Below are 14,601 nucleotides of genomic sequence, written 5' to 3' on the forward strand. Positions count from 1 at the left end.
TAACTAATTCATGTATTAAAATTGTTTTGAATATGTTTTATGAAGATTTTAAATAAAAGCTTGTACAAACAAAAGTCGTTAATTCGGACACCCATAATCCGGACCTCAAAGCTACAAACTTTCTGCGCATGCGTCTCTTGCGCAGAAAGGTGCGCGTAAGACCTTTACAGTTGCGAATATGCGTGTGCGCATGCCCAAAATACGTTTACGCATGCACGTTTAATGTATAATGGACGTTATAAGCTAAGCTAAAATTATCTAATTCAGTTAATGTTGCAGATTGCGTTGTTCCTTAATCTTTGAATTGAATCCGGCTTATTATTTTTTGCAGACTGTTAGAGCAATTTTATAAAAGTAAGCTTGAACTTTCGATTATGTCAAATAGAATTTCCGATATATATTTACTAATATGTAAAGGATCTACAAAGCGAAAGTATGTTTCGAAGTCCATTAAACAAAAAGTGGAATTGCTGAAAAAAATGGACTAAGGCATATCCTTCGTTTATCTAACCATTACAAAATCTGTTTATCAATTTCACCACTGCTCTGCGGCATGCGGACGCCGCGGCGGCACGCAATGAATTGGAAGTTGTCTGTCAGCACTATCCTTATCTTCAGGGCAGATGTTTTTATTTTATTCGGCTTATAATTCCTTATTAAATGCAGTATTTCATCTCGATGCACTCTGTCTGTGATATGATTTAAATCAAATTCCTCGTCATTATAATTCGCTTTCGATGGCGAAGAAAGTAAAGTAAACAAATAAATATTAAGCTTTTTTTTTTTTTTTCTTTTTTTTTTTGTAAATTTTGATACCCTTTAGATCATAATTGTTCTTTATTTCAGAAATTACGGTTTCATACTTTTTAAAATTTCTGCATGCCATCTTACCAGATTTAAACTGATGATCTATAATCCGGAAAAATCGATAATCTGGAATCGCCGAAGTCTTTTGACTGTAATTTATGTTTATATTAACTAATTGAATAACGCAAGATTTTATTATATATATGTAAGTATTGAAACTCAGTTATAAAATTTTTAAGAAATTTGAAGTGATTTAATGAAGTGATTAATTTTAATTTTTAGAGACAGTTTATATTTTTTAAGACTGTGCTTTCTTAGTTCGCATTTTTTTGATAAATCCTTTTATTTAAAGCCCTAAAACTTATATAGATATGGCTTAAATTTATTTAATATTTCTACAGCTTATTTAAAATTATAAACTTTATAGAAGCAAGTTTGGGATTTGCAAAATACTGAAAAGAAAAATTATTTGAAGTGAAAATGGAATTGAAATTAGGTTTCTTTCAAAGTTTTTAGATAAATTTTTTTTTTTTTTTTTTTTTTTTTTTATTCCTCAGAAACTAATTCGTTAATTGCTAAATCGATCCTTTATGTTATTGAGAACGCTCTTATAAATACAATAAGAAAATTGTAGGAGAAGAATGACATTTTTTAATTGTTAAACTTTTTTTTTTCCTTCAGAAATCTAAATTTTAAAAAAATCAGCTTAAAATCATTTTGTCTTAGAAAACCATTTAATAATATTCATAAAAAGTAGATGAAAGTTCTTAAAAAAAATTATTCAAAAGTGGCAGAGTCCCCTTGTCGCATTGAATCTGATATGCACGTCTTTAGTTTTAATTTGAATGGTATTTCTGGACTACCCAGCATCAGATAAGCTTGTCTGTACTTGTTTACAAATTTCTGTATTTCATACTGTTCCATCTAATTTTTCTTAATGATATCACATCCCCAGATATCTATCAATGCCAGTCCTTCACTGACAGTCCAGTGAGCAGCCATGTAGTTTGTTAAAATTAAGTGAATGGTGCAATTGCACAGTGCACTATGGGAAATCTCCCTGTTTGCCCTGCTCGAGGGAAGTAGGAACATTCTACCTCCAATTCCGAGAAGCAGTTAATGCTTGTTCTTCGCCACGTGAATGGGACATGTTGGAAGAACCAGTTTACACTGCCAGTCGAATCTGTTCTTGTTAACGGGGCTTTTACTGAGTTTTGGCTACTCTTCGTAATTTTCACATTAAATATGAATTATTTTCATATACGTGAATAACTAACAAATACACTCGTAGCTTAAGAATCACTTAGTCAGGATTTATTAGATATAAGATTATGTATTTTAAATATAATTACATACAAAGAAAATTTCAATAAGCATACTAGAGAAGTAAGAAAAAGAACTTTATGTAAAGAAATTGTACACCCACCAATAAAATTATTTTTTAAGTAATTTTAAATATAATAAATAAATAGTTTACAAAATTTTCAATTGTATCATTTTCCCCAATTTTAGTTCCTAGGCAAATTTTGCCATGATGCACTATGATTGTGTATTAGATTCGAATGCTACAGAAAGTGCTGGAATTGAAATTTTGGGTTTGTTTAAAGAAAACTGTTACGTTCTTTATCATCTTATACTTTACCCAAACTTCCATTTATTAACGTAAAAAAAAAAATCTTATGTGTATTAGTTCACTTGTCCCTAGGGGCCCTCTTGTTTGAAAATCAAAAACTTCTCACCATATCTGTTGAGCAGCTCGGTCCCGTGCTATTGCTGCATATTGCAGAGCCATAATAAAAATTTAAAAATATTTTTTTCTTCATCTCTGTCCCAGCCTCTGAGTGCCCAAGAATGTTCACCTCTCAGTGCTGATGTTGTGAAGGACGTAGTGAGTCTGCTATTGAAAGCATAAAATAAGATTCCATGCATGTGAAATAAACAAGGATGCCATCTTAAGACGGTGCCTCCTAGTGCATTTCCAAGGTGTGCACTCTCACTGGTGGATTCAAACTGCATGCAGCTCGAATGTTCAGTGAACATAAAAAAGCTATAAATAACGTAAAAAAAGCGTGGTTGATCCTGTGAGTGGTCAGATGCTTGTCTCAAAGATTTAAGCCTTGCATGTCTAAAAGTACATGCTGTATTACGGCGAACCATGAATGGCTCATTAAATCAGTTATGGTTCCTTGGATCGTACCTTGCTAGTTGGATAACTGCGGTAAAATACATGCAGCATTTTTATTAAACCCGAACCAACTGGACCTCGTGTCCATATTATGTGGTGACTGTATATTTTTGGGCTGGTTTTTAACAATATATCTCTGTTTACATGTAATGCAAGTGGATTAAGTTTGAACGCAATGTCTGAAAAATTATGAATGAACAAATCCTTTAATTATGCCATATAATTTTAAAATTTACATGAAATCAAAATTAATATTAAGACACCATGGGCATGCATCAAAAAATAGTAATTTATGAAATTTTCTGCAATTCACAATCCATATTTATTGTAAAATATGTTAATTTCAGTAATAAAATTAATTTGTTTCTTCAATCCAAATAATGTATTTTTGTTAAAAAACTTTTCATATTTATTTAAGTAAAAACTGCTGCTAAATTTACCATGAAGAATTTTCTGAAGACCAACATTTTGTTTTATATTTAAAATTGTTTATTTCAGCTTCACTCTTTAGATGTGCTTTGCATTGCATTGTGTTTAATGTTCACAGTAGTTTGAAGTGTAACTACTGATTGTACTATGTGATACTGTGAAGAGCTGTACCAGTAACTTTATGGAAAGTTCCAGAACCGTAAAGTTTTATCAAGCTATCATCGGTTCTGTGTGCATTCAATGTATTATGAACCTCTACGCATGCAAAATTTTTGGTCTTGTATTTCACAAAATATTACAGGCATTCACAAATATCAGAATTTTACTGTAACTTTTTGTTAATTTATTTTTTATAGTGATTCTTTAGTGATAACCTTTATTAAAATATCATTTATACCATAGATGTAGCTTCTCAGGATTAGAATATTTCATTAACACATTAATTCCATTACTGGTGGATTTCTAGGAACTTAGCTGAATTTCCAGCAATTAAAAGAAAAATGTTTATGGTTTGATTTATGTGTTTGTAGCAAAGCCTTGAGGGATATGTGTCTAAGGGGAGGAATTCCTTCGTGGAGAACTTTCTAAGGGAAACTTGCTCATGCACATACACATGGGGAAAAACCATGCAGCCAGCTCGTTTGCGGGATCCAAATCTCAGACCAAAGTACCAGTATTCAGCGACTTTACCTTTCGGCTGCTGGTGGACCCTCCTTGTTTATGCATTTTTTTTTTTTTTCCTTGGATCAAACTACCAGTGTTCAGCGACTTTACCTCTTGGTTGCTGGTGGACCCTCCTTGTTTGCGTATTTTTTTAGACTGGTTCATAGCTAAACATGGAATAGCTAATCACCAGTGATGTGTTTTGATCTTTTACAAAACCCAAAATATTTCTATTTTTTAAATTCGTATTTTTTAATTGTTTTTGTTAGATTTGAATTTTTTAAATTTCTTTTAAAAACTTATATTTATAATTTTTGTTGAATAGATGAAGAAGATACTGTTACTCTTCATACTATCAGTGAATGGACAAGTATTGATGCAGAACCCGTACAAGATGTAAAAATACCCGAAAAGCCCAATAAAAAGCCAAAAGTTGTAAAGTTTTAATGTAAATAAAAAATATTGTTTTATCTTGAATTTTAACATTAATATACTCTCTGTATTTTTTAAAAATAAAGTCACCTTTTTTAAATTTTATTTAAAAATATAGATTTTCACATAGATTTAAGTATTTTCCCAGGTTATAAATGTAATATTGATAATTTATTAACATAATGAATTGTTATTTTCAACATTATCCATTAAAATTTTTTATTTTGTAAAACACATTTGAGACAATATTGCATATTACTAAATAAGATTATACTTTATTTTGTGTTTAGAATTTTGACAATTTTTAATTCTTTAATAATAATTAAGAAAACTTCTAATCCTCTAATTTTAGTATTGTAGTTGAAATAAAATATAAACTGTAAAAACATTTATTACTAAAAGTTCCTTCCTCTCTAAATTATACTCAGATTTTTATAACAAATATTATACAAAAGTGCCAAAGAGTGATATTTTTTGTGATTTATTTATTAATGGCACATTTCAGCCTTCAAAAATAAGATCAAATGAAGCATATATGACAGCAATTGAACCTTTTTGGGGGGTATTTAATCAATTAACTGTTTTGCCCGAACACCGTTCGGGTGCTGCGAAAAGGGACTTTTTCATTTATCCATGCACCACTCGGGCAGTGTATTTTCTTAACCAATACACCGATTTACTGGCTTTTTTACTTTTTAGTGTTTCTAATAGAGAGATTGGATTGTAAAATCAGTTCAAGGATAGGTTTTAACGCTTTTCATTAGACGAAGAAATTCTACGAATTTGCATGTGTTCAGTGTATATTATAGACTTTGCTTTGTATATTAGTATTTCTTCCCATTTGTCATGAAATAAAAGAATGATGGGTGACAGTAAATGGCTCATTACAAAATATAATTCTGATATTGAATCAGATAGCAAATCTGAATTTTCAATAAATGATTCTGATAGTTCTGAAAGTTCTTTATCAAGCTTTTTTAGTGATGAAAAGGAAACTGAAAGTTCGCATGATCTAATTCAACTTCGGAACTTTTGTGAAATGGATATTAGTAATCCTCCTCCACCATCGCCATGCTTTCCTTTCATCGCAAATTTGCTTCTTTCACACTTATCTCCTGTAAAGTGTTTTTTCCAGTTCCACAGTTGTGCCTCCCCCCCCCAAAGCCAACTTTAAGTAAAAATACCTTAATGTCACCGTAATTAAAAATTATCTTAAATTAATAAATGCAATACTTGCTGATTTGAATTCATATAAACGATTGGAATACAAAATTGCTTATAAAAATATGCCTATTTTTGGTCACAATATGGCAAAAAAATTAAAGATAAGTGGTTAATTTAATAAGCTCATCCACATTTTTCTTATCAGAGTTTTGTTTTTGCTATTCAAATTGTATTTATTTTGTAGTTATTTCTGAAAATTAGCTACTTTTAAACATTTGAAAAAAGAAACTTAAAAAAAAAAAAAGTAAACATAAGAACATTTTCAAATTTTAATTTGCATAAATACAATGCTTGCATATGTATTTTCTAATAACTTTAATAATAAACTATGCATCTACTGTGTTTTAATGAAAGTTTTGAAGACAACAAGAAAATAATACAAAGCTCTTTATTATTTAGTTATTTTGGAAAACAAAGAATGTATAGCTTACATGTCTCAATTGGGCTAGATCTAAAAGTTTATGTGCGAGAGTCATTACGTCACAGTGAAAATAGGCAAAGAAAGATGTCAAATAAAAAACCAAAATGCATAAGATGTAAACACAACATACACAGCAATGAATGGAAACATTAAAAATATAATACATTTCTCTTTTTATATTTATCATAATAGCCAAAAATATTTTGGAATATTTATTAACTTCTTCCAATATTAAAAGCTTCCTAATTACTGAGATTAGGAATTGTATAAAACAAATTAAGGCACATTCATTTCTAAATGCAGTGTCAAAAAGTAAAAACTTCTGAAATATGAAATTAAATATTGAAGCAATATTTACATATTTATCACACCTGGACTGATTTACTTGTAGATCCTATTCTACAAATTGGAGTTCTTAATAGCAGTGCACTTTCAGCAGATATAATTGGCAAACTATTGTCTCTGTGGTGTTTGATCAAATGACTCACACTGTCAAAGACTTGATCTTTTGTCCTAATCTAAAAAAAGGGAAACAAATTATGTTACACATAACACTTTTTAATAAAACAAAATGAAAAGACATGTAAGGGATTGCTTAGATATAAAAAGGAAGTCATGAGCTAAACTTAATTTATTGAATACGATGAATAATTTATACACTCTGTTTAGTCATCTACCACTTATTCAGTAGCTGAAGATATTCTTGATTCTAGAAGAAAAAAAATATTTTAATGGCATACACAGCATCATTAACTTGTATTTTTTTCTTTCCGAAAAAATTCATCAAAAGTGAAACAAAGAAACTGTTAAGTCTTGAAAAATAGAGACAAAATGATACTTTTGTTAGTCAAAAATCTAATAATGATAGGCTGTACAATACTGTTGTTAACCTCTTACTCTGATATGTTGATTAGAACAAACAAGGATGATGTAAAAATAAATTAACACGCTGACTGCCACGCACATTTGACATGGTTTGCCCATGACGACAACTTGAAATTTCTATTATGCAATGTATATTATGTTGAAATATTATCTACAGAAGACAATGCGAGTTATATAATCATACTTAATGCATTTTTCGTGGTGGGGGTTACCGGTGACCCCCAAGGCGCTGTAGACCATTATTGCAATTTATAATTTAAATTTTTATGATTTATTATTCTTCAAACCATTATAGTAACAATGGTATTATTTAAAAATTTATCAGTATCGATATTTACTCTAATAATATATTTTACTGTTGGTCGCATCGCCTGTCATCGGTGGCACCCATGGCGCTGTAGCCAAGTCAAGGGCAGGTCACCGGTGACCCCCACGGCAGTCAATGTGTTAATAATACTATGAACAAGTTCAAATGTGTTTGCCAAAAAGTTACAATTATGTATAACTTTTTACAAGAAGAGCATGCAAATTCCTTTTTTACATTTGGACATCCCTCATAGAATGCTGCTAGCAATAGATCATGAAAAGTGCTTGTAATCAATAAAAAAGGCAATTTGCTTTTTAAAAACTATCTTAAAATGCAATACTGGTTAATTAAAAAAGTGATTGTTTGGAAGTTTTGCAGATAGCTGCTCAACTTTTTAATGTGACTGCATATAAAACATCAATTAACTAAATATGTGTAAACATTTTACAGCTAAATGAATTGAGGATTGTAGACACTTCTTCACGTAAATGATTAAAATAAGTTAGCTTTTTCAAGCTATAAGGTTTGGCTATGAGAAGCCTTTTGGTAAAAATATATAAAATTTCAGTTTTTCTGCAAAGTTTTCCTTTCATACATACTTTACTAATTCTAATACTATACCTTAATTCAATAAAGATTGTAGAAAAGGAAATTGGTTTTCATTTTGCAAAAGTTACCCCAAAAATACCGAGTTTAGGGGGTCATGTCAGAACTGAATTCTGCAAGATAAAAATTTTAGAATTTTGAAGAAAGAACTTCAAGCTCATGGTCCCATAATGTTTATCTGACAACATCTCTCAAAATTTTAGATTGATAAATTTAACATATGTAGCTGTCTTTAGTATTATGCTCCCAAATTTAGAAAGATATCTTGGATAATTTTGATCATTTTTTTTTTTTTTTTTTTTTTTTTTTTTTTTTTTTTTTTTTTTTGTTGTTGTTATTCAAAATATTTTTAACAGTCTTCCTGAAATTTTTGCATCATTATGTTATGTTACATTACATTACTACACATCTATCATATACTTTTCTTCGGAGGTAATGCTACTACACAAAATATATGATGCTTAATTTATATTCCACATAAGCATGCACATAGTCAGTTAGAACTTTGCCATTCAGTAAAATGTAAAAACTTTAAAATTTAATGTCTATTACAGCTTAATAAAATCAAGGGATTTGAAAGCAGTAAACACACTTCTCATTAATAAATTCCAAGTGTTATTAATAAATATATCACTTCAGCAGAAGTATTGTAGTCTGAAAGTCTAGCCCATTTAATATATTTCTTAGAATGGAATCTTATAAATTAGCATTCAAGAATGGACCAATCTCATTCAAGAGATGATCTCATGATCTCTTTTGAAACCTCATGCACAAAGAGTTCAGTTTAAAAGTACACCACACATTTGAAAGTACATAATTTTGTGCCTGTTTTGTTTGCAGTAGTTTTCCAGTCCCTGTTATGTGTAAAAGGTTAATAAACCATTAGATGGAAAGAGAGAAATTCTTTGGAAGCGGAAAAAGAGGTAATGAAGTAAGTATATTTTAGATGGCGAGCCTAAAATTAGTTGTTTTAATTATCCCTTTTTTCTGCATTTTGTCATACATCTAAATTTAAATATAACGTTTTAATATTGCCATTAAATTTAATGTTGCCATTAATGTTGTTTTTAATGTTGCCATCTAAGCAATAACAAATTAACTAAAAATAGTAAATCGTATACTTCATCATTACTGAAAAGGGTTTAATGAGGAACAGAGACTGTTGCATTGTATATTGTATATATTATTTTGTAAGAGCCTCATTCATAGTAATGTTTTTATTCCATCAGTTTTTTTTTCACACGATTTATTGTTTTAGTGAGCATGCCTGTAGCAAAAATTATCAAACATGGAACTCTGAAAATCCATCTCTATCGAGTCTTCTTAGTAGCATATGAAAATTCGTGTCTGGTATGTCATGTCAAAGTAACAAATTCTCCATTTAATGAAATAACCATAGATGCTGAGACATAGCAACATTTGATATATAGTCTTATTTGTAGGAGAATGAACATCATTGTTCAATACAATGTATAAACTAGCATCAAGAGTATGGATAAACAAAAAGTTACAAAAGACTGCTGGGAACAAGGTGACCCATACAGATATGCATTGAATTTCAGATGTGTCATTTTCAATATATGTTGTAACAAGATACATCTCATACATAAATATGAACTTTCTGTTTGTAAGAAGGGTCTACATTTAAACTGAAAACCATACATATCATTAGCATGGTTGGTGTTCCTACACAAAGATTTAATAATAATAATAAAAAAAAAAAAGTGATTTACAAATGCTCTTAAATACTTAGTTTTACAAATTAAATTTTACACAAATAAAAAACCCTTTACTGAATGACAGACAGTTATGCTTTGTATCACATATACCATATTTCCTCATGTATTACCCCCTTCCCCAGCATTTTAGTACTAGGTTCTGCAATTTAAAAAATATTTGCTTAATTTTCCTTTCCTCAATGTATTCAAAGAATGAGCTTGTCTACATTTTAAAATGGATTTATCAACACAGTAACTTTCTGCTTTACAAACAAAGACAGACCCTTGAAAACTATCTGCGAAGGTCATGCTGAACATTTCTCTTTTAACTGTTGAATTCTGTGTCAAGTTAACACAAAAACTGATCAGTCACAGTGAAGCAGACATGAACTCGCATTACATCCATGATTTTACCAAGTCAGCTGCACATTCATCTTCTCTAATTGTTTACGGATGATTTGAGACAAGAATAAGAATGCATAAACATGTTGAAATTCAAGTTACAGGGAAGTAGAAATGAAGATAACTTTTTAGATATTGTAATGATAATATTACCATGTTTTCTTACAGGAGTGTTGTCAAGTTTCTCTTTTAAAGGAAGAGTATTGTGACAGTCATCTGTAGTTTATCCATGACTACTTTTCATTTCTTATGCTCTTACTGCAGTCGCATTCTTTGGAAATTAATTTATTTGCAAAATTTTCCGCTCTCGATTTTTGGATGATAAAAATGGTACAAAAAAAAATTGTATGGTATAAATCTTTTTTCACTTTTTTTAAATGTTGTAAAAAATTTATGTATTGATGGTGTATCAATACACCGATTGCTGCACATTTTCTAAAATTCTTAGACATTTGTGTATATTTGCAACAGCAATAGTGATTCTGCCAAATTCTCATGAAATTAGAGGGTACCATAAGACTTCACGTAAAGAAATCCAAATCTCAAAATGACAGTTGTATGATTAAACCTACACACCTAACCTGGTTCTTTACACTGAAAGTGACATTTAAATAATTCTGCATTCGGTATTTTGGCATCTTATTTATACTCAAACCAATCTGATGACATCAAAATACTGTTCATCAGTAATGTTATGTTCTTCCGGAAATGTTTAAATAATCTCAAGTGTTGGCAACTAGTAAAACCCAATAAAAAATCCATTGGCAAAATATTGTTGAACAACGTTTGTGTGACATGTGAAGTATCATGTATCCAAAGACAAGCACTGTGGTCATTATGCACCTGGTTATGTGTAAAAATGATTTTATCAATAGAAAGAATTCATTATTACAATGGATAATCTATTTTTGTTAAAAAAATTCAGTAAAAGGTTATTCAGTTTGAAAAATTTAATAATTATCCCACTTACAATTCCTTCAGGATCAACTAATAGAAGATGCTTCCTCATAGATCTTTGCATACCAGTCAGTACATACTGTCCGGGTGTACTCTGAGATTCTCGAACAAGAAAGTCACCATCTTTAACCACAAGTGCCTCACTCTCTTGTCTGCTGATTGGTCCATGAAACCACGGTTCTTCTAATAAAGCAGCCTTTTCAGCTTCCATTTTTTTAGAAGGAGGTTTATTTAACTGGTTGCAATTCAAAACTGGTACAGTGTTGAAATTTGGTGTATTCAGTAATGAATCTATGGGTGATTCTTCAGATTGAATGGAACTTAGACTAGCAGCAAATGGTTCTAAAACAAGATAAAAATATTTAGCATATATTTGTTGCAACAGCTGAAGTCTTAAAAAAACTTAATTCTAATCTGCAAGGTATTATAACAAATATGAATAAAATAAAGAAACAACTTTAAATTCAGTTTTGACTCAATTTTAATTTTACATAGGTAACAATAAATCAAAAATAAATATAGCTTTATATACACAATTTAAGGGTCACCTCTAAATTTTGACTTGTAACAGAAATATTACAATTCCTTTAAAATTGAAACATGCAACTTTCACACAAGCTCCAACCTACACCAAAACTTGTCAATAGTCATTAAGTAAACAGCATTTTTACAATTTTTGAAAATGTGCATGTAAGCCACATATTTTCATTTATGCATTAAATGTAATTACAATAATTAAATGTAATTATACTAATTACACTTAATTTAAAATTAAAAATATAAAAACTGAATAGTTAAAAACACTTCTTGTAAATTACATGCATTTTTAATAAGAATGTTTCATTTTGTTACTCAAAAAAAAAAAAAAAAAAAAGAGGAAGATCTCTAAATCTACAAATAAATCATTGAAGCATATACACTGCTCTCCTAAGGAACAGCATGTTTTTTGTGTCTAATTTGAGAATGAAGCAACACAGAAACCAGAAATTTAGAGGACATGTTCACTAAACAGTTCTTTAATGAATGTGACATAGAATATTTCTAGAGTTGAACATAAGCATGAACTGCTACAAAAAATTGCATTTTTGACAGAAAAATCCAATTTTGGAGAAACAGTATATCACAGTTTTCCTGAGGAAAAATGGGGTGGTAACGTTAAAAAAAAATGGGTTCTAATAAGGAATGTACCCACCCCTAACTGCAATACATTGGCGGTAGAGACGTTCCATGCTGTCAATTAAGTTGGTGGTCAGTCAAATGGGAAGCAACAACCAGACACTGAGTAATCCTTGTTCAAGCTCATTAAAAATCTTAGAGAAGGACTTAAAGCAGCAAACTGTTTCCCACGGTAGTCCCAAAGATGCTGTATTGGATTCAGGTCTGGGTATTGAGCTGGCCATTCTATCCTCTCCATACCTTGACTTCAGCAACCCAAGCTTGGTGTGGTCACGCATTATCGTCCATCGGAAGAAATCCAGGACCACAGCAGTAGCACACGGGCGGACTTTTTGCTAAAGGATCTCGTCTTGATATCTCCCACAAGTTCCTCCATGGAACACATGCAGGTCTGTGTCACCACCAAGAGAGATATCGGCTCAAACCATTATTCCACTACCTCTGTAACTGTGTCTTTCCACAATATGGGATTGGATGTATCTGGTGTGTTGTTTCTTCCAGATCAGTTGATAACCTGAATCACTCTCCAGTGTTAACCTGGACTCGTGTGTGAAGAGAACAGATGCCCACTGTTGACTGCTCCGGGAGACGTGTTCTCTTGCCCAAAATAAACAAGCACTTCTGTGTCACCATGTCAAGGGGACACAAACAACTGGTCATCTTGCATACAGACCTGTATTGTGCAGACATCAGAACACTGTAGTAGCTGAGATTCTTGTTCTTGTTGCCATTAAATGATCTGCCATGAGTTGAGGCACAGTAATGTTACTCCTTCTTCGGACCGGAAGAGCTAAATAATGGTCTCCTACAGGTGATGTTACTCCTCCTTCGGTGTTTTTTTTTTATGTGGAAACACACTGGGAATCACAAATCTTTAAGTTAAAGGGGCACCAATGTGTTTATTTTATTAGGAATTTGTTGTTTTGTTATTCTTTTTTTTTTTTTTTTTTTTTTTGGGGTGTGTGTGTGTGTGTGTGTTTCTCCAGGGTTCGTAGCCACATTTTAGTTAAAAAAATAAGCACCTGTCTAATTACATTATACACAACTGCATAACTTTAAAATTAGACTTATAATTTAAAATATGAGAAATTCAGTATTTATTAAGAGAGAATGGACATTACTCAATTACGTTCTAAAAATAACAGTTCAATTTACAGAACTAGTTTAAAATAAGAGGAAAAAACTATGCAGAACTAAATTATATTACAAGATTTAATAATGAAATTTCAATTCAAAATAAAGAAAATAATACAATTTATTTTTCCACTCATATTAATATTTAAATAATTTAAATCAAAATTCTGAACATTTTCTAAATTTTCATTGTATAACAGATTTCCCTTAATAGATATAGCAAGCAAAGTAATTTAAGTAAAAATAAGTAAACAAAGGAACTTTTCTGGAATCAGAAGACGGGAAATAACTTCACACAATCATTCTTTAACAGTAAAAGGTTAACTAACCGACATACTCGGAAATTGCCGAATATATGAAAATTCCGGATTGTTGGCGTAACTGGTAAAAAGAGGAAGGGGGTTAGATTGTAGCTGTTCTTTAGATTTTTCAGCTAAATAATGCTTTTGACATTTCAATATGTCCATCATATAAAAAATAGCCCAATAAAACTGAAAAATAATCTGCTTAGCAAGCATAGTAAAACTCTTTTATCTCTGTGAAATATCGCACACATTATTACGCAATGCGTTGCGCCTTAATTCTTTTGCACGTGATATTACGCAATCGGAATCAACAGCTGCCGGTATTCGGAGAATAAATAACTAAATAAAGGAAAATGCCCCTTTACTTTGTCCAATTTTCACCGTCATGTGCCCATGTGGTATATTTGTCATTGAGCAGGATACGCCATGCACCGTACTCATATTGATTAATAAAGAGTTTTACCAATCTGGGGGTGTTTTTCATTCTAATTTTGAACAGACTGCATTAAATTCCCGGAATAGAATTATTCTTTGCTTAGGTTGGTAGACCGCAGAACTTCTAGTCCTATTCAATCTAGGTTGGAACGTGACCAAAAAAAAAAAAAAAAAAGTCCATTGCTTTGCTGCAGACTGTAATGGTTTCAATGTTCGAGATTTTGTGGAGAAAGGGGAGAACCCCCAACTTCTGTACTGTATAATGCATTGAGTGGGGGGGGGAAATAAATAAATTTTTTTTTGACTGTTTGATTACTTTCACTTTATTTATGTCATTCCGAATTTATTCCTTAAAAAACTAATCTGTTAAAACACACCCATTTTTTAAGTTTATCTATACTTCAGCACTTACTGTAAATATATTTTTATAAATATTCATACATATGCTCACAATATAAGCATACTGATCACAATAAACGTGAATATGAACTGACCATGCAGAATGAGAATGTAAA

General features: G+C 30.8%; 2 protein-coding genes across 4 annotated transcripts in view; one reads left to right on the top strand and one right to left on the bottom strand.

Moving 5' to 3' along the window:
• LOC118200364 (uncharacterized) overlaps positions 1-4,561 on the top strand; it is a 48,415-nt gene extending 43,854 nt beyond the window's left edge. For all 3 annotated transcript variants that reach the window (XM_035372325.2, XM_085810420.1, XM_085810421.1), the window contains one exon: positions 4,410-4,561. In XM_035372325.2, the coding sequence (XP_035228216.2) occupies positions 4,410-4,531 (122 nt within the window). In that variant the 3' untranslated portion in view covers positions 4,532-4,561. The remainder of the gene's footprint in view (positions 1-4,409) is intronic.
• Positions 4,562-6,112: 1,551 nt separating this feature from the next.
• The window catches only part of LOC118200363 (SHC-transforming protein 1-like), a 54,547-nt gene continuing 46,058 nt past the window's right edge, over positions 6,113-14,601 (bottom strand). The window contains exons 11-12 of the mRNA XM_035372324.2: positions 11,050-11,378; positions 6,113-6,679 (exon numbers count right to left, since the gene is read on the bottom strand). Coding sequence (XP_035228215.2) covers positions 6,527-6,679; positions 11,050-11,378 — 482 coding nt within the window. The 3' untranslated portion in view covers positions 6,113-6,526. The remainder of the gene's footprint in view (positions 6,680-11,049; positions 11,379-14,601) is intronic.

This window comes from Stegodyphus dumicola, chromosome 2, assembly GCF_044657685.1.
Source record: "Stegodyphus dumicola isolate Sdum_Otavi_A_Nest chromosome 2, ASM4465768v1".
NCBI classification, from domain to species: Eukaryota; Metazoa; Arthropoda; class Arachnida; order Araneae; family Eresidae; genus Stegodyphus; species Stegodyphus dumicola.